The 26027-nt window shown below is 47.5% G+C and overlaps 1 protein-coding gene and 1 pseudogene across 1 annotated transcript; one reads left to right on the top strand and one right to left on the bottom strand.

Moving 5' to 3' along the window:
- Positions 1 to 7497: 7497 nt before the first annotated feature.
- LOC134809132 (peptidyl-prolyl cis-trans isomerase FKBP1A-like) lies at positions 7498 to 8001 on the bottom strand (annotated as a pseudogene).
- A 3465-nt stretch (positions 8002 to 11466) lies between these two features.
- LOC456336 (zinc finger protein 814) lies at positions 11467 to 24491 on the top strand. Its single transcript, XM_024351708.3, is given in 4 exon segments — positions 11467 to 11722; positions 20476 to 20602; positions 22277 to 24179; positions 24181 to 24491. Coding segments are annotated over 4 exon segments (2235 nt in total). The 5' UTR covers positions 11467 to 11686; the 3' UTR covers positions 24350 to 24491.
- The last annotated feature ends 1536 nt before the right edge of the window (positions 24492 to 26027 follow it).

Below are 26027 nucleotides of genomic sequence, written 5' to 3' on the forward strand. Positions count from 1 at the left end.
GCTTTGCACTCCTGCTGTAGGGGAGCACATCCCTAACTTCCTTCATTTGCCTTAGGCACTCTAAGGCTTCTGAGGGCCTTCGGACACACTATAACACAACAACGCTTATCAGCTTCTGCTTCCAGTGCAGGTATTTTGCGACTGAACGACTGTTTCAAACGGTGTGGTAATTTGGATTTTTAGCCTTTGGGAGAATCCTAAATAATAGTTTCAGCTTGAGCTCCCTATTATTTACCTTGAGCTCCCCGAAATCTGAAGTAGTATTTTTCCAAATTCTTGAGTGATTAGTTACAGACACTAGTCTCCAGGAATCTCAATACGGCTTCTAAGGCTAGGTGAGACCCCTCCTCTGCCCTAGAAAGGCGCCTTTTTTTTTTTTTTTTTTTTTTGAGACAGAGTCGTGCTCTGTCGCCCAGGCTGGAGTGCAGTGGCGCGATCCCAGCTCACTGCAAGGAGGTTCACGCCATTCTCCTCCAGCCTCAGCCTCCGGAGTAGCTGTGACTATAGGCGCCCGCCACCACGCCCAGCTAACTTTTTTTTTTGAATTTTTAGTAGACACGGGGTTTCACGTGTTAGCCAGGATGGTCTCGATCTCCTGACCTCGCGATCCGCCCGCCTCAGCCTCCAAAAGTGCTGGGATTACTGGCGTGAGCCACCGCGCCCGGCCTCAGGGCGCGCTTTTAAGGAGAGTTCCTGACATGACGGTGGGCTTTTCCTGCAGATGCACCTCTGGGTAGCGCCCTCTTTACAGCCTTGAAACCTGGTCAACTACATTACTCAGAAAGCTCTGCGTTGAACGAATGCCGTCAGAGCCAATGAGGGCTCGGAAAGAAGCATTTCCGTGTGTGCGCCTAATGTAGGGCCGAGACTTCCGGGGTCTCTTGTAGCGGCGACGTTGATCTGCGATACGCGTGTTTGCCCAGTGAGTGGCCCCGGACTGCTACGTGGGACTGCGGTGAATGAACCCAGAAGGTTGAGAGGAACCGTTCTCGGTGCACAGAGGCGGCTCTGCAGCCCGGTGAGGGCGCCTGCTGCTCCCGGGCAGTGCTTTCCCCAAGTAGTCCGATGGCTGCGGCTGCGCCGAGGCGCCCGACTCAGGTAATTGTGGCGTTTTCTGTGCCCTCAGGTCACCTCATCGTCACCCAGGTCCTAAACCAGCGAGGGAGCGGCTCCTGCTCACGGGTCTGTAGCCGGTACCCGGCGTAGGGACACTGAGGCGCTGGCAGGAGGGGTCCCTGTGTAAACGTCCAGTGGATTCACCTTGCCAGCTGCCTAGAGAGAGCCGATTTGTGAAGACAGGGGAATTGTAAGGAGAAATAGTAATTCACGCAGAGCCGGCTGTTCGGGAGACAGGAGTTTTATTATTATTCAAATCAGTCTCCCCGAGCATTTCCGGATCAGAGTTTTCAAAGTTAATTTGGCGGGTAGGGGCTTGGGAAGTGGGGAGTGCTGAACGGTCAGGTTGGAGATGGATTTATAGAGGGTTGAAGTGAGTTTTTCATGCTGTTTTCTGTTGTGGGTGGGATGGCAGAACTGATTGACCCAGATTACCGGTCTGTGTGTTGTCAGCTGATCCATTCAGTGGAGGATCTCCAAAATACCTCAAGCACTGATCTTAGCTTTTACAATTGTTATGTTATCTTCAGGAGCAACTTGGCGAGGTTCAGACTCTTGGAGCCAGAAGCTACATGACCCCTAAACGGTAATTTCTAATCTTGTAGCTAAACTGTTAGTCCTGCAAAGGCAGGCTGGTCCCCAGGCAAGAAGGGGGTCTTTTCAGGAAAGGGCTATTATCAATTTTGTTTCAGAGTGAAACCATGAACTGAATTCCTTCCCTAAGTTAATTCAGCCTGTGCCCAGGAATGAACAAGGACAGCTGAAAGGTTAAAAGCAAGATGGAGTCGGTTAGGTCTGATTTCTTTCACTGTCATAATTTCCTCAGTTATAATTTTGCAAAGACGGTTTCACCTGTGTTTGACATCAGTGGGATGCGGTGGGGAGAGCAACAGGCACAGGGAGGGGCCTAGGCGATGGTCTGGAGATGGAGGCAGCTGGGAGGATGGAACCTGGGGTCCACAGGCACCTGTCGGGAACGAAGTGTGAGGCGGAGCTACTCCTGGAAGAGCACACAGGCTGAGGGCTGTGCATTCATCATGAGGATTCTAGAAGCCATGGAGAGTTTTGAAGAAAGGAGGGACATGATCCAAATCCAGGCTTTTAAGATTTCCCAAAGGCCAATCAAAGGAAGAACATCATAGAGAGAGAGGATGAGGACTTTGGGGCCTTGGGAGGTTGAATCCTTTTTGTAGCTCACATAGGTGGTAGAGATGACATTTTGCACTGAGACAAGCAGGTCAGACAACCAGCCTGAGTGCCACCTGGCTCCAGGGACAAGAAAGGGTTCAGGGAGGCCTGAGCTTATCAAATCCCGTGACATGTTTGTAATGTCTGCCTCTCCCCTCAGGCACTCCTGGCTGCAGAAGCACTTAGGGAACCCACACAGGAAAGTGGAGGGTGTTCAATCCCCTCATTGGTCCTGACCCCATCCACAGGTTCTCTAGCTTGTGGTGTGCTGGGACTCTTAAGTGCCATTTTTTCAGTCCTTTGATCCGAGGACCCTGGAGAATCTCTAAACCCAGGATACTGAGGCCATGGCAGGTTATATGGAGGTATTCCCATTTCTGTCAACCAATGTAAACACCCTTGTAAGATTAACCCAGGATTTGCTACCAGGTTGTGAAATGCTTAGAGATAAAACGGATCAAAGTCAGGAGGTGATATTACCACAGTTCTACCTGGCTACAGGCTTCATCTGGTTGGACCTTGTTGCATAGACTGTGGGTTGAGGGAAGAGGAAGAAAGGTCAGAGATAAGGCTCCTGCCATAATCTAGGTGAGGCTTAATGGATCAGATATGTGGTAAATCACTTGGGTCTGGATTCAGGATTCACTTTTTGTAAAAAGACAGCTAGGTTTTCTTTCTTTCTTTCTTTCTTTTTTGAGACGCAGTTTCGGTCTTGTCACCCAGGCTGGAGTGCAATGGCATGATCTCTGCTCACTGGAACCTCCGCCTCCCGGGTTCAAGTGATTCTCTTGCCTCAGCATTCCGAGCAGTTGGGATTCCAGGCATGAACCACCACACTTGGCTAATTTTTGTATTTTTAGTAGACACGAGGTTTCACCATGTCGGCCAGGCTGGTCTCGAACTCCTGACCTCAGGTGATTCACCTGCCTCGGCCTCCCAAAGTGCTGGGATTACAGGCATGAGACACCGTACCTGGCAGACAGCTAGGTTTTCTCTCTTTTTTTTTTTTTTTTTTTTTTTTTGAGACGGAGTTTGCTTTTGTTGCCCAGGCTGGAGTGCAATGGCGCGATCTCGGCTCACCGCAACTTCCATCACCCGGGTTCAAGTGATTCTCCTGCCTCAGCCTCCCCAGTAGCTGGGATTACAGGCATGCACCACCACCCTGGCTAATTTTGTATTTTTAGTAAAGATGGGGTTTCTCCATGTTGGTTAGGCTGGTCTTGAACTCCCGACCTCAGGTGATCCGCACGCCTCAGCCTCCCAAAGTGCTGGGATTACAGGTGTGAGCCACCATGCCCGGCCGACAGCTAGGTTTTCTAATGTGGGTGATAAGAGCATGAAAGAGGAATTGGGCATGAGCCCAAGGTTTTTGATCTTTGCAGCTGTAACCATGGATGCTGCATCTGCTGACATGAAGTTGGTATTGACACAATATTCACTGTGGATAGCAAGAGGGTTGTTTTGGCCATATGAAGAATCAGAGACCAATAAGTCTTGGCATCAAATGGATAACTAGACATACAGGATGGGGTATCTGGGAGGGTGTTGATAATGGAGACATCCAATATATGAAAGCTAATGAGCGAACTACAGTAAGTTAGTTATGGGTCCATTTAGGAGGACATGCTTCAGATTATGGTGGTAAATCTTTTCAGGGGCCAGGAAGGTGTGACTACAGGCTGAGGAGTGGATCTCTTACTTACGTCCCTGAATGATGTTATTGGGCTTCCTAAACACCTGAGAGGGTGTGAGTGACCATCATGGCAGGATGTATCAGACAGTAGAGTTTGGAAGGGGACATAGACATCCGAGGAGAGAATAGACGAGATAGATGCATGCAGAAGCATAGGAGTAATTCAGGGAAGATGACACTTAGGCCTGAGTTGGTGCCAAGTTGTAACTATTTATCACTGTCTGGACTCACAAACGTTTTGAGATGACTTTGGGAGTGCCTGGGGAGTTTCATTCAGCCTGGTGCATATGGGCAGTGAAAAATATGCTCATCTGTGATAGTAGATGTGGTTTGGTTCACAAATCCAGGGGCTGGGCTTTAAACGGCATTAGGTGGACAGAGGAGGGTTGCTACAGCTGAGGTCTCAGCTGGTGCAGCACAGAAGTGGAATAGGGCCATGGATATCTAAAGCCATATGTGGTTCTGTGTGGCTATGGAGTCATTCCGGGAGACATTCACAGGATGATTTGGGATTACCACTGCTATTGTAAATCATGGAAATTCTGTGTTAATATTGGATCCTATTTGTATTTGTCAAGCATAGTCTGGATGTTTATCCACATTTTGGTATAAGGCCAGAATTGAAGGCCCAATATGATGTGTCACTTTGACATCTTGTGATAGTGGGACAACCTTAAAAGGTGTGAGCACAAATCTCATCTCATTCCCACTCTGCTGTCTTGAATAATGTATCCTAGCCTAACAACCCTTTTTATCAAGGCAATGAGGCAGGGTTCCTCTGGGGGAAAGAAAGAGAGATCAGACTGTTACTGTGTCTATGTAGAAAAAGGAAGACATAAGAAACTCCATTTTGACCTGTACTAAGAAAAATTATTTTGCCTTGAGATGCTGTTAATCTGTAACCCTAGCCCCAACCCTGTGCTCACAGTAACATGTGCTGTATTGACTCAAGGTTTAATGGAGTTAGGGCTGTGCAGGATGTGCCTTGGTAAACATGTGTTTGCAAGCAGTATGCTTGGTAAAAGTCATGGCCATTCTCCCGTCTCGGGTACCCAGGGACACAATGCACTGCGGAAGGCCGCAGGGACCTCTGCCTGAGAAAGCCTGGGTATTGTCCAAGGTCTCCCCCAACTGAGACAGCCTGAGATGTGGCCTCATGGGAAAGGAAAGATCTTACTGTTCCCCCAGCCTGACACCTGTAAAGGGTCTGTGCTGAGGAGGATTAGTGAAAGAGGAAGGCCTCTTTGCAGTTGAGATAAGGGAAGGCATCTGTCGCCTGCTTATCCCTGGGCAACAGAATGTCTCAGTGTAAAACCCAATTGTATATTCCATCTACTGAGATAGGAGAAAACTGCCTTAGGGCTGGAGGTGAGACATGCTGGAGGCAATACTGCTCTTTAATGCATTGAGATGTTTATGTATCTGCACATCAAAAGCACAGCACTTTTTTCTTTACCTTGTTTATGATGTAGAGACATTTGTTCACAGGTTTTCCTGCTGACCCTCTTGCCTCTATTACCCTGTTGTCCTGCCACATCCCCCTCTCCGAGATGGTAGAGATAATGATCAATAAATACCGAGGGAACTCAGAGACCAGTGCCATCAGGGTTCCTCCGTATGCTGAGCCCCGGTCCTCTGGGCCCACTTTTCTTTCTCTATACTTTGTCTCTGTCTCTTATTTCTTTTCTCAGCCTCTCATCCCACCTGATGAGAAATGCCCACAGGTGTGGAGGGGCAGGCCACCCCTTCACTCTCTCAGTTATTTTTATTACACCAGTAATTTCCTCATTGTGTTGAATCTTACAGTGGCTTATAAATCGATATGTACCTAGAAATGTTTAGCCAGTTCATGTATATTTGATGTATCACATTTTTTCCTTTGAATCACATACTCTAAAAGAAGTAACTTCCTCTTACTAACCTCTGCTTTTCCTAAGTGATCAATTAATCCTCTTTAGATAATTATAATTCTCTTTTCAACACTTAGAACTAATCTATAAAGAAGGACTATAAATCTATAAAGAACTTTCCCACCCGGGCACAGTGGCTTTGGTTCAACGCTTCTCCACCTTTTGGCTAAGATCAAGTGTGAGATGGAGTTTCGCTCTCATTGCCCCATCTGGAGTGCAATGGTGAAATCTCAGCTCACTGCAACCTCCGCCTCCCAGGTTCCAGTGATTATCCTGCCTCAGCCTCCGGAGTAGCTGGGATTACAGGCGCCTGCCACCACACCTGGCTACTTTTTAATATTTTTAGTAGAGACAGGGTTTCACCGTGTTGGTCAGGCTGGTCTTGAACTGCTGACCTCAGGTGATCCACCTGCCTAGGCCTCCCAAAGTGCTGGAATTACAGGCATGAGCCAGTGTGTCCGGCCCCCAGCATCATTTTCTTCAGAGAATATTCGAGGAATCTTTTTATGGCTTGGCTTCCTTTTTTTTTTTTTAATTTGAGACGGAGTTTCGCTCCTGTTGCCCAGGCTGGAGTGCAATCAATGGCACGATCTCGGCCCACCACAACCTCTGCCTCCCAGTTCAAGCAATTCTGCCTCAGCCTCCCGAGTAGCTGGGATTACAGGCATGCACAATCATGCCTGGCTAATTTTGTATTTTTAGTAGAGACCAGGTTTCTCCATGTTGATCAGGCTAGTCACGAACGCCCAACCTCAGGTGATCCACCCACCTTGGCTTCCCAAAGTGCTGAGATTACAGGCGTGAGCCACCATGCCCGGCGATGGCTGGGCTTTCATTGGGTGTGAAGTCTACAAACAGCATCTTCAATTTAAACTGTCAGTTAAAGTTCTTAAGATTTAGGAAATGATGGAGCTTGGAAAGTTATGAGATTACAAAATTCCGGAAAGTCCATTAGAAAAACCACAGGATGGAAAAAAAAATAAGCCAGGCAACAAAGCTTCAGAGGTCCCTGCTGGCCCAGGGACAGATACCTGCAGTGTCCAGCATCTCAGTGAACATGATCTACTTTCAAAGGCAGGGGCTTAAAGCGAGGGTGGGGTGGGACTGGTGGAAGCAAAGGCTCTCCCCATCACCACCTTGGTTTTAGGTAGGGATTTTAATTTAACCGAAGGACATCTCTCAACTTGGACAATAATTAATCCCTCAACAGCACCTCATATCTGCTATGGCTTTGCAGCGCAGCAGAAAGAATGTTTAGTATCTAACAGATAAAAATTTCATCGAAAAAATTAAAATATTCTTGCAACACCCCCCCAACACCAATTCCTATTCTAAAGTGAATCTATCACTTGTGCTGTTGATACTTGACCATGTACTTAATTGGAAACCTAGATCCAAAAGACTGAAACTGAATCTTCACCCCAAAATGAAAACAAAATAAAATGAGTAACTTGAGGTTTATGGCATATAGTTTGGGTAAACACACACACAAGGAGAAGGGGGAAGAGGAAATGGAAGGTGTCGGAAGCAAAGCTCAGTGACAGAACACATTCAGTCAGGGCAGATGTCTATACAGAGTGTAGTGGAACCTCAGGAAAAGCTTCATATGGATTCATGCGCACGCGTCTGGAGGCACCAGATCCCTCCATGGCAGATCCAAGAACAGGGAGCTGAGGGAGAAGGCCATTCCCTTCATTCCAGTTTTAGAAGCTCCACATCGAAGACGAGAGTGGCGTGTGGTGGGATGATGGCCTGGGTGCCCAGTGGCACCGTAGGCAGAATCTGGAGAGATATAGTCAGTTGGGCTGTCTGACCCACACTCATCTAAGCAACCCTTTCTTCCCAGCCTCGGATCACCTCCTGCTAAAAATTAAGGGGCTTGTTTCTGTCCCGGGAGGAATCAAATTTCTTTCCATCTTCAAGCATCCCGGTGTAATGCACCACGCAGGTCTGGCCGTGCCTCGGGAAGGTGCGCTCCTCTCCTGGGCAGATGGTTTCCACCTGCACTCCCATGGCGGCGGCCGATGCTGGGTGGGCGGGTAGCGCGACGGGCGGTGTGGACCAACAGCGACCTGGCGGCGGTTCCACAGCTCTGGCTAGACCCTTGGCTTTTATTTATTTATTTATTTATTTATTTTTTGATACAGAGCCTCTCTTTGTCACCCAGGCTGGAGTGCAGTGGCACGATCTTGGCTCACAGCAACCTCTGCCTCCCGGATTCAAGCGATTCTCCTGCCTCAGCCTCCCCAGTAGCTGGGATTACAGGCATGCGCCACCATGCCCAGCTAATTTTTGTATTTTTAGTAGAGACGGGGTTTCACCATGTTGGCCAGGATAGTCTGTAGCTCTTAACCTCGTGATCCCCTCACCTCTGCCCAGAGTGCTGGGGTTACAGGCGTGAGCCACTGGGCCTGGACTTTTTTTTTTTTTTTTTGGCCAGGCGCGGTGGCTCACACCTGTAATCCCAGCACTTTGGGAGGGCGAGGCGGGCGGACCACGAGGTCAGGAGATCGAGACCATCCTGACTAACACGGTGAAACCCTGTCTCTACTAAAAATACAAAAAATTAGCCGGGCGTGGTGGCGGGCACCTGTAGTCCCAGCTACTCGGGAGGGTGAGGCAGGAGAATGGCGTGAACTCGGGAGGCGGAGCTTGCAGTGAGCCGAGATCATGCCACTGCACTCCAGCCTGGGCGACAGAGCAAGACTCAAATCAAAAAAAAGAAAAATCGACCCCTGACCTAATCAGTTACGTTATACAGATTACAAACATTATATAGAAAAGCACTGTGAAGATCCCTGTCCTGTTCTGTTCCGTTGTAATTACCAGTGCATGCAGCCCCCAGTCATGTACCCCCTGCTTGCTGAATCGATCACGACCCTCTCACACAGACCCCCTTAGAGTTGTGAGCCCGTAAAAGGTACGGGAATTGCTCACTTGGGGAGCTCAGTTGTTGGAGATGTGAGTCTTGCCAAAGCTCCCAGCTGAATAAAGCCCTTCCTTCTTTAACTCGGTGTCTGAGGGGTTTAGTCTGCAGCTTGTCCTGCTATACCTATGATTTCATCTCCAACCCAACCAATCAGGACTGCCCACTTCATGGCCCCCTATCTACCAAATTATCCTTTAAAAACCCCAGTCTCAGGAGGTGGAGGTTGCAATGAACCGAGATCATGACCTTGCACTCCAGCCTGGGCAACAGGAGCAAAACTCCATCTCAAAAAACAAACAAACAAATAAACAAAAAAAAAAAAACCCAGTCTCCAAGTTTTCAGGAAGACTGATTTGAGTAATATTAATAAGACTCCAGTCTGCTGTTCATCCAACTCTGTGTGAATCAAACTCTTTCTTTTACAATTCTCCTGTCCTGATAAATTGGCTCTATCTGGGCAGTGGGCAAAATGAACCCGCTGGGTGTTTACACATTCATTTTAACAATACAATAATGGTTATTAACCTTTGCATTAATCTCTGCTTCCAGTGGAAGAATTTTGCATCAAAGGACCACTTGAAATGATAGGTGAATTTAGATCTATAGCCTTTGGGAGCACCTACACTAACTCTGAAATAATATTTTTCCATACACTAGGGTAATCAGCTACAGCTAATAATTGCAAGAAATCTCAATAGGAGTTTTAAGGAAAGGCAGGATGATCCTCTGCCCAGTAGAAAGATCTGCAATCTTTTATTTATTTATTTATTTATTTTTATTTTTTTCCAATACAGAGTCTTGCTCTGTTGCCCAGGCTAGAGTGCAGTGGCACAATCTCAGCTCACCGCAACCTCTGACTCCTGGGTTCAGGAGATTCTCCTGCCACAGCCTCCTGAGTAGCTGGGATTATATGCATATGCCATCATGCCAAGCTAATTTTTGTATTTTTAGTAGAGGTGGGGTTTCACCATGTTGGCCAGACCGGACTTGAACTCCTGACCTCAGGTGATCCACCCGCCTCAGCCTCCCAAAGTGCTGGGATTACAGGCGTGAGCCACCCACACCCAGCCCTTATTTTTATTTTTTAGAGAAGAGGTCTTGCTCTGTTGCCCAGGCTGGAGTGCAGTGGCACGATCTCGGCTTACCGCAGCTTCAAACTCCTGAGCTCAAGCGATTCTCCCTCCTTCAGGCTCCCTAACCCTAACCCCAACCTTGGGGCAGCTGGGACCACTGGCCCGCCTGACCTCACCCCACTAATATTTTTTATTTTTTGCAGAGACAGGATATGGGGAAAAGAAATCAGATTGTTACTGTGTCTATGTAGAAAAGGAAGACATAAGAAACTCCATTTTGATCTGTATTAAGAAAAATTATTCTGCTTTGAGATGCTGTTAATCTGTAACTTTAGCCCCAACCCTGTGCTCACAGAAACGTACTGTATTGAATCAAGGTTTAAGGGATTTAGGGCTGTGCAGGATGTGCCTTGTTAACAATATGTTTGCAGGCAGTATGCTTGGTAAAAGTCATCGCCATTCTCCATTCTCTATTAACCAGGGACACAATGCACTGCGGAAAGCTGCAGGGACCTCTGCCTGAGAAAGCCTGGGTATTGTCCAAGGTTTCCCCCACTGAGACAGCCTGAGATATGGCCTCATGGGAAAGGAAAGACCTTACATCCCCCAGCCGGACACCCTTAAAGGGTCTGTGCTGAGAAGGAGGAGTGAAAGAGGGAGGCCTCTTTGCAGTTGAGATAAGAGTAAGGCTTCTGTCTCCTGCTCATTCCTGGGAATGGAATGTCATGGTGTAAAGCCAACCATTCCCATTCGTTGTATTCTGAGATAGGAGAAAACTGCCCTGTGGCTAGAAGCGAGATATGCTGGCAGCAATACTGCTCTGTTGCTCTTTGCTACACTGAGATGTTTGTTTAAAGTGAAACATAAATCTGGCCTATGTGCACATCCACGCACAGTACCTTTCGTTGAACTTATTCATGATACAGATTCCTTTGCTCACGTGTTTCCCTGCTGACCTTCTCCCCACCATCACCCTGTTGCCCTGCCACACTCCCCTCACCAAGAGAGTAAAAATAATGATCAATAAATACTGAGGGAACTCAGAGACCGGCGCCGGTGAAGGTCCTCACATGCTGAATGTGCCAGTCCCCTGGGCCCACTATTCTTTCTCTGTACTTTTTCTCTGTGTCTAATTTCTTTTCTCAGTCTCTCGTCTACACCTGATGAGAAATACCCATAGGTATGGAGGGGCAGGCCCCCTTCAAACAGGATTTTGCTTTGTTGCTCAGGCTAATCTCTAACTCTTGGCCTCAAATGATCCTTCTGACTTGGCCTCCCAAACTGGTGGAATTACAGGAGCTAGCCTCCATACCAGTCAGGACGCATATCTTAAGGATACTCCAGAGGTGGAGCTGGGCTTTTCCTGCAGAAGCGCCTCTGGGAATTGTGCCCTTTACCCTCCTTGTTACCTAGGGAACTACATTACCCAGAAAACTCCGCACGGAATGACAGAGTGGAAGAGCCATGGGGGCTCAGAATAAAGGCATTTCCTGTGTGCACGTGACAATGGGTCCGGACTTCCGGCGCCCTCTGGTGGCGGCCATTTTGATTGGTGTTGGGTTTATTTGTCGGAGAGGCTCCTGAGCGCTAGGTCGGCACTGCGGTGACTGAACCCAGAAGGCGGAGAACAGTTGCCCTCTGCTGCACAGAGGCGACTCTGGAGCTCTGTGACGGCGCCAAGCGTGACCCACCCCTGGGCCAGGATAGGGACCGTCATGCCCATATCTCCTGGCTGGTCGCCCTCTCCTCCCAACCCTGCTTTAAACCACGTGGTTCGATGGCGGTGGCGGTCACGCTGAGGCTCTCTGCTCAGGTAATTGTGGTGCCTTCCATGCCCTCAGGTCACCTCATCATCACCCAAAAGCCTGTAGTCTTGCAAGGAAGAGTCTTTGAGGTGGCAGAGCCGTAGGCAGCAGATGCTGAGTTTTTATTAGGAGTGACTGTCAGGACAGCCCTTTTGAGCTGCTGAAGGTCTAATCTTTTATAGTCACTGTTGTACCTGAGCGAGTTAGAGAAAACGCCACACTTTGAGACGAATTAAGAGTCCGTTTATTTAAAAAAAAATCCGTTTATTTAGCCGGCGGCCAAGAGATGGGTAACGCTCAAAGTTCTCGCCGCCCCAAAGAAGGGGCTAGATTTTCTTTTATACTTTGGTTTAGAAAGGGGAGGGGGGGTCTAGTTAAAACAATTTTACAGAAGTAAAGTAGGCAAGAAAAGTTAAAAGGATAAATGGTTACAGGAAAGTAAACAGTTCCAGGTGCAGGGGCTTTAAGACTATTACAAGGTGATAGATGCGGGGCTTTGGGCGTTATCAATCAGACGAATTCCTGGGAACTGCGGATATAGCTCGCCACAGTATCTTATCAGTTAATTGCATTCTTGGACGTGCTGGGAGTCAGCTTGCACAAGTTAAGTCCTTGAGGAAGGGGCTGCCAGTGAAAGAGCCAAGATGGAGTCTGTCTGGCTCTCTTAGCTAAGGGAGAGTCAATTCAGGTGGAAACAAGTCTAGGTGATTAAAGGAAAGGGAGAATCTAAAAACAGGGTTAGTAAAAACAAGGTTAGGCATTACATCACAGAATCCTCTAGTGAGAACTGATAGTGGAAGAGTGTGCTCGTTGGTGACCTTACCTCGTTAGATGCAGTCTTTATTTTTTATTTTTTTGAGACGGAGTTTCACTCTTGTTGCCCAGGCTGGATGCAATGGCGTGATCTCGGCTCACCGCAATCTCCGCCTCCTGGGTTCAGGCGATTCTCCTGCCTCAGCCTCCCGAGTAGGTGGCATTACAGGCATGCGCCACTGCACCTGGCTAATTTTTTATATGTTTAGTAGAGATGGAGTTTCTCCATGTAGGTCAGGCCGGTCTCGAACACCTGATCTCAGGTGATTCACCTGCCTCGGCCTCCCAAAGTGCTGGGGTTACAGGCGCGAGCCACTGAGCCCAGCTTATTTTATTTATTTATTTATTTTTTTGAGACAGAGTCTCAGTCTGTCACCCAGGCGGGAGTACAGTGGCGTGATCTCGGCTCACTGCAACCTCCGCCTGCCAGGTTCAAGCGATTCTCCTGCTTCAGCCTCCCAAGTAGCTGGGATTACAGACACCCGCCACCATGCCCGGCTAATTTTTTGTATTTTTAGTAGAGACGGGGTTTCGCCATGTTGCCTAGCCTGGTTTCGAACTCCCGAGCTCAGGCAATACACTCGCCGCGGCCTCCGAAAGTGCTGGGATTACAGACGTGAGCCACCGTGCCTGGCCGTCTTTATTTTTTTATTTGTTTACTAAACAAAACATCTTACCCTTTATAGCAGAGTGCCCTGTGAAATACAAATTGTCTTTTTCTTTTTGTTTTTTTTGAGACAGAGTCTTGCTCTATTGCCCAGACTGGAGCGCAGTGGCACAATCTCGGCTCACTGCAAGCTCCACCTCCCGGGTTCATGCCATTCTCCTGCCTCAGCCTCCCGAGTAGCTGAGACTACAGGCGACCGCCACCATGCCCGGCCGGCTAATTTTGTGTATTTTTGGTAGAGATGGAGTTTCAGTGTGTTAGCCAGGATAGTCTCGATCTTCTGACCTTGTGATCCACCCGCGTCGGCCTCCCAAAGTGCTGGGATTACAGGCAGAAGACACTGCACCCGGCCTTTTTTTTTTTTTTTTTTTTTTTTGGAGACAGAGTCTCCCTCTGTCACCCAGGCTAGAGTGCAGTGGTGCAATCTTGGCTCACTGCAACCTCCGCCTCCCAGGTTCAAGCAGTTCTTCTGCCTCAGCCTCCCGAGTGGCTTGGACTACAGGCATGCACTACTATGGCCGGCTTATTTTTGCATTTGTAGTAGAGACGGGGTTCCACCATGTTGGCCAGAATGGTCTCGATCTCTTGACATTGTGATCCGCCCGCCTCGGCCTCCCAAAGTGTTGGGATTACAGGCATGAGCCACTGTGCCCGGCCAATTCTATTTAATTATTTTAATTTCTTTGCTGAATTTATCTGATAGAATTCTGAATTTTTTCTCCGTGTTTGTCTTGAATTTCTTGGAATTTCCTCAAAATAGCTATCTTGAATTATCTGTCTGAAAGGTCACGTATCTCTGTTTCTCCAGGATTCGTCTTTGGTGCTTTATTTAGTTTTTTTGGTGAGGTCACGTTTTCCTGGATGGTGTTGATGCTTGTAGATATTCGTCAGTGTCTGGGCATTAAACAGTTAGGTGTTTATTGTGGTCTTCAGTCTGGGCTCATTTGTACCTGTCCTTCTTAGGAAGAGTTTCCAGGTATTTGAAAGGACCCGGGTGTTGTGATCTAAGCTGAATCTACTTTAGCGGGAACCCCACACTCAGTAATGCTGTGACTCTTGCAGACTCAGAGAGCTATACCACCTTTGTGGTCTTGAGTAAGATCTGAAAGATTTCCCTTGATTAACATAACAGGTAGAGACTCTTGTTGGGTCTTCCCTCACTTTGTCCCAGCATGTCTCTGTCAGTGCTGAAGTGCCTGAAACTGGGAGTTGGGACAGAAGCACCCCTTTAGCTACCACCACTGGGACTGTGCTGGGTGAGAGCTGAAGCCAGCACAGCACTGGGTTTCACCCAAGGCTCCTGTGACCACTACATGGCTATCGCCTGTGTTCCCTCAAGGCCCCAGCCCTGTACAGTCAGCAGGTGGCAAAGCCAGACAGGCTTATGTCCTTCTCCTTAGGACGGTGAGTTCCCCAGGCCTCAGGTTGGTATACAGATGCCATCCATGAGCCAGGGATTGGAGTAAAAATCCTTAGAAATCTACCTGGTGTTCCTTTGCACTGCAGCTGAGCTGGCACTCAAACTACAAGCTAGAGCCCTTCCCACTCTTCCATCCCCTTTCCACAGGCAGAGCAGCCTCACTCTGTGGCCACCACCAGCACGGGCCCACAGGGAGTGCTGTCAGACTACCACTGAGGTTCCATTAAGGGCTAAGAGCTCTTCAGTCAGCTTGTGGTGAATGTTGCCTGGTCTGAGGCTGACTCTTCAAGACTCACCCAGGGCAGGTCCAGCAATGTCATCCACGAGCCAAGGCCTGGAATCAGGGACCCCAAGAGGCTTCTTGGTGCTCTGTCCCTCTGTGGTTGAGCTGGCAGCTGAGGTGCAAGACAAGGTCCCCTTTACTTTTTCCTCTGTTATTCTCAAGCAGGTGGGGTCTCTGACCGTAACCACCACAGCTAGCAGTGTGCTGTGTTACATCTGAAGCTGGCGTGTCTCAGAGTCTCACCCAGTGCCATCGCATACTACCTGGGTACTGCTGCTAGTTATTCAGGGTCCAAGGGTTGTGTAGTCAGAAGGTGATGGGTCCTCCCATGACTGAATTCTTCCCTTCAAGGCAGCAGGTTCTGTTTTGGTCCAGAGTGTGTCTAGAAATATTATCTGGGTGGGCCTGGAATGGGGCCTCACAACCCTGCCCAGTGCCCTATCCTGTGGCTAAGGTGACATCCAAAATGCAAGACAAAGTTCTTTTTGCTGTTCCCTCTCCTCTCCTCGAGTGGAAGGAAGGAGCCACGTAGCCTGGGGTTGCATGAGGGGTGGCACAAGCACACCCTTAGCTACCTCAACTGGTGTCTCAGTAGGTTGTGCTCCCCCAACCCAACCAGGTCCCCTGGCTCGGAGCCCAGCTCAGCACAGGACATGCCTAGGGGTTGCAGTCCTTGTGGCCTCGACCACCTTTCGAGTTTATTTAGGACTTCAGAGCCCTCCAGCCCACAGTGGCAAGGCTTGCCAGATCTCAAGTCCTGACCATTGGGGTGGGCGATTCCCCTCTGGCTGGGCTGGTCGTTATGCTTACTCCCTGGGTAGGCGTCCGTTGAGTTCAGCCCAGTTTTGCTTTCTGCTATGACAGGGAAGCACTGAGTTCTGTACAACGTCTGACAGTCACTGCGCTTTCCCTTCCCAGGAGCACAGATTCTCCATAACAGGCAGGCACTGCTGGGGGATGGGGAGGGGTGGCATTGGCAACTCAAGACTCTACAACCCCTTTTAGTGCCATTTCCAGTAATACAAAATTAAATCCAGGTACTGTGAGTGCTCATTTGATTTTTGGTTCTTACAAAGGTGATTTTTTTCTGTGTTGATAGTGTTTAAATTTGGTGTTCTGGGCCGGGTGTGGTGGCTCACGCCTGTAATCCCAGCACTTTGGGAGGCTGAGGCAGGCGGATCAACTGAAGTCAGGAATTTGAGACCAGCCTGGCCAACATGGCAAAACCATGTCTCTACTAAAAATACAAAAATTAGTCGAGTGTGGTGGCAGGTGCCTGTAATCCCAGCTACTTGGGAGGCTGAGGCAGGGAGAATTAGGGAGAATTGCTTGAACCCCGGAGGCAGAGGTTGCAGTGAGCCAAGGTAGCACTACTGTACTCCAGCCCTGGTGACAGAGCGAGACTCTATCTTAAAAAAAAAAAGGAAAAAAAAAGGTGTTCTGTTAAGGGTATGATGGGTGCAGCTTTCTATTCTGCCATCCTGCTCTGTTGCACCTCTCGAACTCAGTCCTTTCAAGTGGAAACACTAGAGAAACCCTAAACCCTAGGCCCTAAGTCCATAACGCAGGTTGTATGGAGGTATTCCCATTTCAGTGAAACTGTGTAAACACTTAGAAGGTCAGCCTTGGATTTAGTAGCAGTATGTGAAATGCTCAGAGATAAAACTGATCAGAGTGGGGAGGTGATGTGACTTCTCTGCCTGGCTCCACATTGGAGAAAGGAACATGGGGTTAAGGGAGGAGGAAGGAAGACAGCGTTGAGGCTCATTCTGTCATCCAGGTGAGGTTTAATGGATGATTGTTGGCCAAGGAGATGTCGCTAGAATTGTGATTTACATTTGGTAAAGGAGCAGCTAGATTTTCTAATGCGGTCGGTAAGGACATGCAAGAGGGTTTCAGGTATGACGCTGGGGTTTTTTGTTTTTGCTTTTTTTTTTTTTTTAGGTGGAGTCTTGTTCTGTCACCAGGCTGGAGTGCAGTAGCATGATCTCTGCTCACTGCAACCTCTGCCTCCCAGGTTCAAGCAATTCTCCTGCCTCAGCCTCCTGAGTAGCTGGGACCACAGGAGGCACATGGCATCACGCCCGGCTAATTTTTGTAATTTTAGTAGAGACAGAGTTTTTCACCGTATTGGTCAGGCTGGTCTTGAACTCCTGACCTCAGGTGATCCACCCACCTCAGGCTTCCAAAGTGCTGGGATTACAGACTCGAGCCACCGTGCCTGGCAACCCTAGGGTTTTTGGCCTTAGCAGCAGCAGTGATAGAAGCTGTATCAGCTGAGATGAGCAAGTTGGGAGTAGGCATAATATAGTCACTGGGAATATAAAGAGGGTTGTTTTCACCATGCTCAGACCCTGAGATGCTTGTCCACATAGGTTGGGATATCTGGGAAGGAATTGATATTGGAGACATCCAGTATATGATAGCTAATGTGTGGACTAAGGTGCGTTAGCCATGAGTCCCATTTTGGAGGGCACACTTCATAATAAGGTAGTAAATCTTTTAGGGAACCAGAAAGGACTGGTTGGAGGCTGAGGACTAGATGTTTTGCCTGGGTCCCTGGCGGACATTATTGGCATTCATAACCTGTGTTATGCATTCACACAGGGGAGGGAGGTAAGTGACAATGAATGTAGGGTGTATCAGAGGGCATAGCTTGTTGTGGGGCAGACTTCCATGGAGATAATAGAGATGAGATGCAGGCAGAAGTACAGAAGTAATTGAGGGAAAGGTCATCATTGCTGAGGGGCTGGCAAGTGTAGCACAGAAGTGGAATAGGGTCATGGATAGCTGAAGCCACACATGGTTCTGTGTTTCTATGGAGCCATGCAAGGAGGTCCTCACAGAATTACTTGAGACCACCGCTCCTTTTAGGATCCAATAGAATTGCAATTCTGTGGTAATATTGGATCGGTTTGAATGGGCCATACACTCTGGATGGTGTCAGCTACGATGTAGTGTAAGGCCAAAAATGAAGGCCCAATGCGATTTGCCACCTGGATGCCTGGTGATATTGGTATGACCACAAATGGCTGAGTGCAAGTTTCTTTCCCATTTAACTCTCTTTTTATATATTTAAAATTTTTTCTCTCATGTATGTATGTAGAAACAGGGTCTTGCCTTGTCGTCCAGGCTGTTCTTGAACTCCTAGGATCAAGCAGTGCTTCCACTTCGACCTCTCAGAGTGCTGGGATTACAGGTGTGAGACACCATGACTGGCCACTTCACTCTCTTAAGTAATATATCTGAACGGGTGCAGTGCCTCATGCCTATAATCCTAGCACTTTAGGAGGCCGAGACGGGTGGATCATTTGACATCAGGAGTTTGAAACCAGCCTGCCCAATATGGTGAAACACCATCTCTACTAAAAATACAAAAATTAACCAGGCATGGTGGTACACGCATGTAATCCCAGCTACTGAGGAGCTGAAGCAAGAGAATTGCTTGAACCCAGGATGCGGAGGTTGCAGTGAGCTGAGATTGCACCACCCCGCTCCAGCCTGGGTGACAGAGCGAGACTCCGTCACAAAAAAAAAAAAAAAAAAGGAATGTATCCTAGCCTCTGAAGCCTTTCGATCAATGGGACCAGGCAGAGTTCCTGTTATAGTTTGTAGTGAGTTTCAATTCCATTTTTATGTCCAGAGTTATTCAAATAAGTCAATGGCATCCTCCTGAGGGAATCAGGCCATTACACTCTCTTCATCTTACAAAGCTTGCATGCCATGGCCATGGTTGCTCTCTTTTATCCACAATCCAACCCCCATGTGGCTCTTTGTGGTGAGTGGTGTCCCTCTTATCAGGCTGTTAATATATGTGATACCTTCTTTTTTTTTGAGGCACAACTTTGCTTTTGTTGCCCAGGCTGGAGTGCAATGGCGCGATCTTGACTCACTGCAACCTTCGCCTCCCTGGTTCAAGTGATTCTCCTGCCTCAACCTCCCGAGTAGCTGGGATCACAGGTGCCCACCACCACGCTCAGCTAGTTTTTTTTTTTTTTTTTTTTTTGGTTTGGTTTAGTTTGAGATGGAGTCTCGCTCTGTAGCCCAGGCTGGGGTGCAGTGGTGCTATTTCGGCTCACTGCAAGCTCCGCCTCCCAGGTTCACGCCATTCTCCTGCCTCAGCCTCCCAAGTAGCTGGGACTACAGGTGCCCGCCACCACACCCAGCTAATTTTTTGTATTTTTAGTAGAGACGGGGTTTCACCGTGTTAGGCAGGATGGTCTCGATCTCCTGACCTCGTCATCTGCCCGTCTCAGCCTCCCAAAGTGCTGGGATTACAGGCATGAGCCACGCCCCCGGCCTAGTTTTTTTGTATTTTTAGTAGAGATGCAGTTTCACTATGTTGGCCAGGCTGGTCTCAAACTCCTGACCTCAGGCGATCCACCCGGCTCAGCCTCCTAAAGCACTGGTACTACAGGTGCGAGCCACCACGCCTGGCTCAATGCATTTGATTTGGAAACTGCTCTTGACGACATCTGTAGAATATCAGATGTCATTTGTTTTACCAAAAATGTAACCCTAGGGGGAAATTTCAACCCACACTAGTAGAAGAGAAAGGAGGAAATTAAGATACTTTAAGTTGGCTGGACACAGTCCCTCATGCCTGTAGTCCCAGCACTTTGGGAAGCTGAGGTGGGTGGATCACAAAGTCAGGAGTTCGAGACCAGCCTGGCCAACATGGTGAAATCCTATCTCTACTAAAAATACAAAAATTAGCCAGGTGTGGTGGTGCACACCTGTAATCCCAGCTGTTCAGGAGGCTGAGGCAGGAGAATCCTCAGGAGAACCCAGGAGGCAGAGGTTGCAGTGAGTCTAGATCGTGTCATTGCACTCCGTCTCAAAAAAAAGGAAAAAAAAAAAGATACTTTAAATTGTGGCCGGGCACAGTGGCTCACGCCTGTAATCCCAGTACTTTGGGAGGCCGAGGCAGATGGATCATGAGGTTAAGAGATCAAGACCATCCTGGCCAACATGATGAAACCCCGTCTCTACTAAAAATATAAAAATTAGCCAGATGTGGTGGCGGGTGCCTGTAGCCCCAGCTACTTAGGAGGCTGAGGCAGAAGAATTGCTGGAACCCAGGAGGCAGAGGTTGCAGTGAGCCGAGATTGTGCCACTGCACTCCAGCCTGGCAGTAGTGGGAGACTCCATCTCAAACAAACAAACAAACAAAAAAAGATACTTTAAGTTGTTTAAAGGCCAGAGAGAGGCCAGTGGTGTGTGGCAGTCAGCTGGGGATGGACATGGAATGTACCTGGAAGTCTAAAGAATGAGGTGCGTTCAGAGAGGGTATCTCTGCTGTGCTGAAGGTGCCACATTGGGCTTTCCATGACCTCGGCCATACTAGGGGAAGTGCCTGTCAGGAGGGGGTGGACTCTTACGTCACAACCACCACACAGATACCTATTTGTTCAACTAACTATTGTTGGTGGCTGTACCCCATGACCAGTGGGCCTAGTTTCTCCTATGTTTGAGGGCCTTGAGAGGAGGATGTGCGAGAGTAGATGTGTGGGAGAGATGGATTGTGATACCTCAGCATAGGGGTGGTTTGTGGTTTCATCTGTCAACATCATAACAGGGCACAGTGACTTTTGAAGACGTGGCTGTGAAATTTACCCAGGAGGAATGGAATCTCCTTAGTGAGGCTCAGAGATGCCTGTACCGTGATGTGACGCTGGAGAACCTGGCACTTATGTCCTCCCTGGGTAAGTTGCTCACACTCACCCTGTGACCTGAGCTAGTCTTTGTTTTCCCCTGTCTTTCCCCATTGGTAAGACTTTCTCATGTCAGGAGCATGGACACAGCTTCCTGCTTCAGTTCTATGGGTAGGTTCTTGGTTGTAGGACTGAAGTGTACATACTGCCCTACTCCTTTCTTGGAGCAGCCCCAGCACCTGCTTTACTGCAGGCTCCCAGGGAGGGATTCCCAGTCAGAAGCCCACCTTGTTAGTCCTGTGGATGTTTGGGTGTCCTTGTCCAGATTTCAGGTTCCTGTGTACCCACAGTCTACTTCCTTTCTCTAGCTGCTATTTTCTTATGCCTTCCTGTGGCAGGAATTGCCTTCACAGACTACATCACTGCCTGTATAGACCAGAACGCTGTTCTTGCAAGATCTTCTTTAGAAATTCTCCTTGAAATACTCAGTTTTTTTCTCTCATGGACTGAGTTGTTCTGAGACAATGTTGGCTGTTCCCTTGTTCTGTCTTTCCCTTAGTGTGTGCATCATTCATGTCCCATGTATTTGGTCATCATTGTGGCGGGAGGCACAGTCCTCCTTTTGATCCAGAAGATGCAAATGAATTCAGCCTCAGCATAATAGGCTCAGAAGGAGTGAGTCCCTAAAGAGTGGCACCCTGGGCTGGGGATGGTGGCTCGCTCCTGTAATCCCAGCACTTTGGGAGGCCCTGGCAGGTGGATCATAAGGTCAGGAGATCAAGACCAGCCTGGCCAAGATGGTGAAACCCTGTCTCTACTAAATATAAAAAAATCACTCGAGCATGATGGCATGTGCCTGTAGTCCCAGCGACTCAGGAGGCTGAGGCAGAGAACTGCTTGAACCCAGGAGGCAGAGGTGGTGAGCCCAGATCATGCCACTGCACTCCAGCCTGGGTAACAGAGCGAGACTCTGTCTCCAAAAAAAAAAAAAAAAAAAAAAGCAGCACCCTGGAGGAAGTCATGGAGTCAGGGCTTTATTGAAAGCATACCAGGAACCTATTCTACTTTAGTAGCATTTTTGTGGCAAGAGAAGTAGGCACACATAATTTGTCTTTTCTTCCTCATTCTTGAGAACATCACACTTGTCACTTGTCTATCTTATCATTTCTACTCTTTTTTTTAACCTTTGACCTACTTGTACATGAACTCGTACCCTAATATCCATTCTCCTATCTAATCTTCACATCTCTGGACCCCAAATCTCATCCATTTTACATATGTCACCATTTGCGTGTTCTCCAGTATTTGCATAGAGATTTGTGTTAGCAAGTGTATACGCTTTGTTACAAACTGTCCTCAAGCAGAAGCTGCTGTGTTGTGCTTGTGTTTTCCTTGGCCTGGACAAATCCCTCTCTACAGCACTCACATGTCATGAGGACATAAATTCTGCAGATGAGTGGTTTGCAGATGCAGGGATTCTAGACCCTGCCTCTACTCCCTGTGTTACATACATGGTTGTGTCCTTTAACTTATGAGGCCTCCTACATTCTGTGACCGTTATAGTCCAGTAATAATACATAGCACCATCTTCCACCTGAAGCCAACATCCTGTTCCTCCAAGTAGTTCCTTGGAGTAATTCCTCAGTTTGTCAGATACACTTGTGGGTGGTCTGTGCCTTCCCACCAGAGTTAACATGCACTTCACCAGCATTTTCTTGCTTTCAGGTTGTTGGTGTGGAGTGGAAGATGAGGCGGCACCTTCTAAGCAGAGTATTTATATACAAAGAGAGACTCAGGTCAGGACTCCTATGACAGGTGTGTCTCCCAAGAAGGCCCACCCCTGTGAGATGTGTGGCCCGATCTTGGGAGACATTTTGCATGTGGCAGATCATCAGGGAACACATCACAAGCAGAAACTGCACAGGTGTGAGGCCTGGGGGAATAAATTGTATGACAGTGGAAACTTTCATCAGCACCAGAATGAGCACATTGGAGAGAAACCCTACAGAGAGAGTGTTGAGGAGGCGTTGTTTGCGAAGAGGTGTAAGTTGCATGTGTCAGGGGAGTCATCCGTCTTCAGTGAGAATGGGAAGGACTTTTTGCCCAGGTCAGGATTACTCCAGCAGGAGGCCAGTCACACTGGGGAGAAGTCAAACAGCAAAACTGAGTGTGTGTCTCCCATTCAGTGTGGGGGAGCTCACTATAGCCATGGAGATTCCATGAAACATTTTAGCACCAAACATATACTCAGTCAGCACCAGAGACTTCTCCCTCGAGAAGAATGTTATGTGTGCTGTGAATGTGGGAAATCCTTTAGCAAATATGTTAGCTTCAGTAATCATCAGAGAGTTCACACTGTGAAAAGACCTTATGAATGTGGAGAATGTGGGAAATCGTTTAGCAAATATGATAGCTTGAGTAATCATCAGAGAGTTCACACTGACAAAAAACATTATGAATGTGGAGAATGTGGGAAATCCTTTAGCAAATATGTTAGCTTCAGTAATCATCAGAGAGTTCACACTGGGAAAAGACCTTATGAATGTGGAGAATGTGGGAAATCCTTTAGCAAATATGTTAGCTTCAGTAATCATCAGAGAGTTCACACTGACAAAAAACATTATGAATGTGGAGAATGTGGGAAATCCTTTAGCAAATATGTTAGCTTCAGTAATCATCAGAGAGTTCACACTGGAGAAAAACCTTATGGGTGTGAAGAATGTGGGAAATCTTTTAGTCAAAAGAGCAGCCTCATTCAACATCAGCAATTTCACACTGGAGGAAAACCTTATGGGTGTGAAGAATGTGGGAAATATTTTAGCTTAGAAGGACATCTTAGGCGCCATCAAAAAGTTCACGCTGGAAAAGGGCCTTATGAGTGTGGGGAATGTGGGAAATCTTTTAGTTCAAACGTGAACCTTAAGAGTCATCAGCGCATTCACACTGGAGAGAGACCTTACAAGTGTGGAGAATGTGAGAAATCTTTTAGTCGGAAGCCCAGCCTTAGTTACCATCAGCGCATTCACACTGAAGTAAGACCTTACAAGTGTGGAGAATGTGGGAAATCTTATATTTCAAAGGGGCACCTTAGGATCCATCAGCGCATGCACACTGGAGAAAGACCTTACAAGTGTGGAGACTGTGGGAAATCTTTTAATGAAAAAGGACACCTTAGGAGTCATCAGCGAGTTCACACTACAGAAAGACCTTATAAGTGTGGGGAATGTGGGAAATGTTTTAGTCACAAGGGTAACCTAATTCTACACCAGCATGGCCATACTAGAAAAAGGCCTTATATGTGTTGGGAATGTGGAAAATTATTTAAGAAGAAGTCTCACCTCCTTGTACACCAGAGAATTCACAGTGGAGAAAAGCCATATGCATGTGAGGCTTGTCAGAAATTTTTTAGGCACAAGTGCCACCTCACTGCACACCAGAGAGTTCACACTGGAGAAAGGCCATATGAATGCAGTGATTGTGGGAAGTCATTTACCCACAGCTGTGCATTCATTGTTCATAAGAGAGTTCACACTGGTCAGAAGCCTTATGAGTGCAGTGAATGTGGGAAATCTTTTGCTGCAAGCTCCTATCTCACTAGTCACAGGAGAGTTCACACTGGTCAGAAGCCTTGAGTGCAGTGAATGTGGGAAATCTTTTGCTGGAATCTCCAGTCTCACTAATCATAGGAGAGTTCACACTGGAGAAAAGCCTTATGGGTGTAGTGAATGTGAAAAAAAATTTAGGAAAAGCTCTTCACTTCGTTACCGTCAGAGAGTTCATGAAAGAAAGGCCTTATGAGTGCAGAGAATGAGTCCAGTCTCATTAAATACAGGAGAGCACACACCTGAGTAAGATCCTGTGATTGCAGCAAATGTGGAAAATGTTTACCCGAAAGAAGTCCGCTCTCCTTGGACATTGGAGAGTTCACACTAGAGAAAAGTCCTTACAAGTAAAATAAATTTGGCAGTTTTGTAGCCACACCTCTGTATTCCTTCAGGATTATACTTAACACTGAATGAAGGCCTTACTAGTGTGGCAAATATAGGCTATTTATCCAGAAGTCTGGCTTCAAAACTCACAGGAGAGCTGTCACTACGGAAATGCCTTTTGAATGTAATGTTTGCAAAAAAGCACTGTGCCTTCTGTCATTGAATCCTAGAACACTGAGATGAGAAAAACACTGTAGATGTATAGGTTAGATATATAGGGAATGTTATTATTTTTTCCTTTTTTTGGAGAGACGGTCTCACTCCATCACCCATGCTGGTGTGCAGTGCTGCGATCGTAGCTCACTGCATCCTCCACCCCCTAGGCTCAAGTGATCTTCCCACCTTAGCCTCCATGTAGCTGGGTCCACAGGCATGCACCACCATGCCTGGCTATTTTCTCGTATTAGTAGATATAGGGTTTTACCATGTTTCCAGGCTGGTATCGAACTCCTGAGCTCAAGCAATCTGTACACCTCAGCCTCCCAAAGTGCTGAGATTGTAGGTTTGAATCACTGTGCTCAGCCAATTATGTTTTTCTGTGTAACATGGGAGGAGATCCTTTGAGGGCACCATGTGCCCAAATTGAAAAAACTCCAGGCATGTGGCATCTGTATTATATTTTTTACTATGCCCTGTTATCTTGCTAGACTTATGTGACTGCCACTTATCTGGCAAAAGCCATTACATCTCAGCTACTTGGTAGGTACCCACATTGCATCATTCACCTATTTCGTATTCTAGAAGTATATTTTGGTTGTCTCCCATTCACGAGAAATATTTTTTTTTAAGTTTTTTGTTTGTTTGGTTGGTTGGTTGGTTGGTTTTTTTTTTTTTTTTTTGGAGACAAAGTCTCACTGTCACCGAGACTGGAGTGCAGTGGTGTGATCCTGGCTCATTGCAACCTCTGCCTCCTGAGTTCAAGCAATTCTCCTTTCTCAGCCTCCTGAGTAGCTGGGATTACAGGCGCCTGCCACCACACCCAGGTAATTTTTGTACTTTTAGTAGAGATGGGGTTTCACTATGTTGGTCAAACAGATCTTGAACTCCTAACCTCGTGATCCACCTGCCTTGGCCTCCCAAAGTGCTGGGATTACAGTGTGAGCCACTGCTTCTGGCCTTTTAAAAAATTTTTTAAATTTATATTTTTTGTAGAGACAGGGTCTTGCTGTGTTGCACAGTCTGGTCTTAAACTGCTGGTCTCGAGTGATCCTTCTGCCTGGCTTCCCAGAATGTTGGGATTATAGGCATGGCGTAAGTCACCATGCTGGGACTTTTTTATTTCTTTAATTTTTAATTCCAGATCTGGTCACAGAAGGATTTGTTGAGTAGCCTCAGCACTTCTTGCTTTTTCATTTCTTTCTGATAAGTTACACCATGGACCTTCCCCATTTTTGTCCCAGAGGACTCTTGTGCTGACTTGAAAAGATGGACTATTTTGGCTAAGCATGGTGGCTCATGCCTGTAATCCCAACACTTTCGGAGGCTGA

This window comes from Pan troglodytes, chromosome 20, assembly GCF_028858775.2.
Source record: "Pan troglodytes isolate AG18354 chromosome 20, NHGRI_mPanTro3-v2.0_pri, whole genome shotgun sequence".
Classification (NCBI taxonomy): Eukaryota; Metazoa; Chordata; class Mammalia; order Primates; family Hominidae; genus Pan; species Pan troglodytes.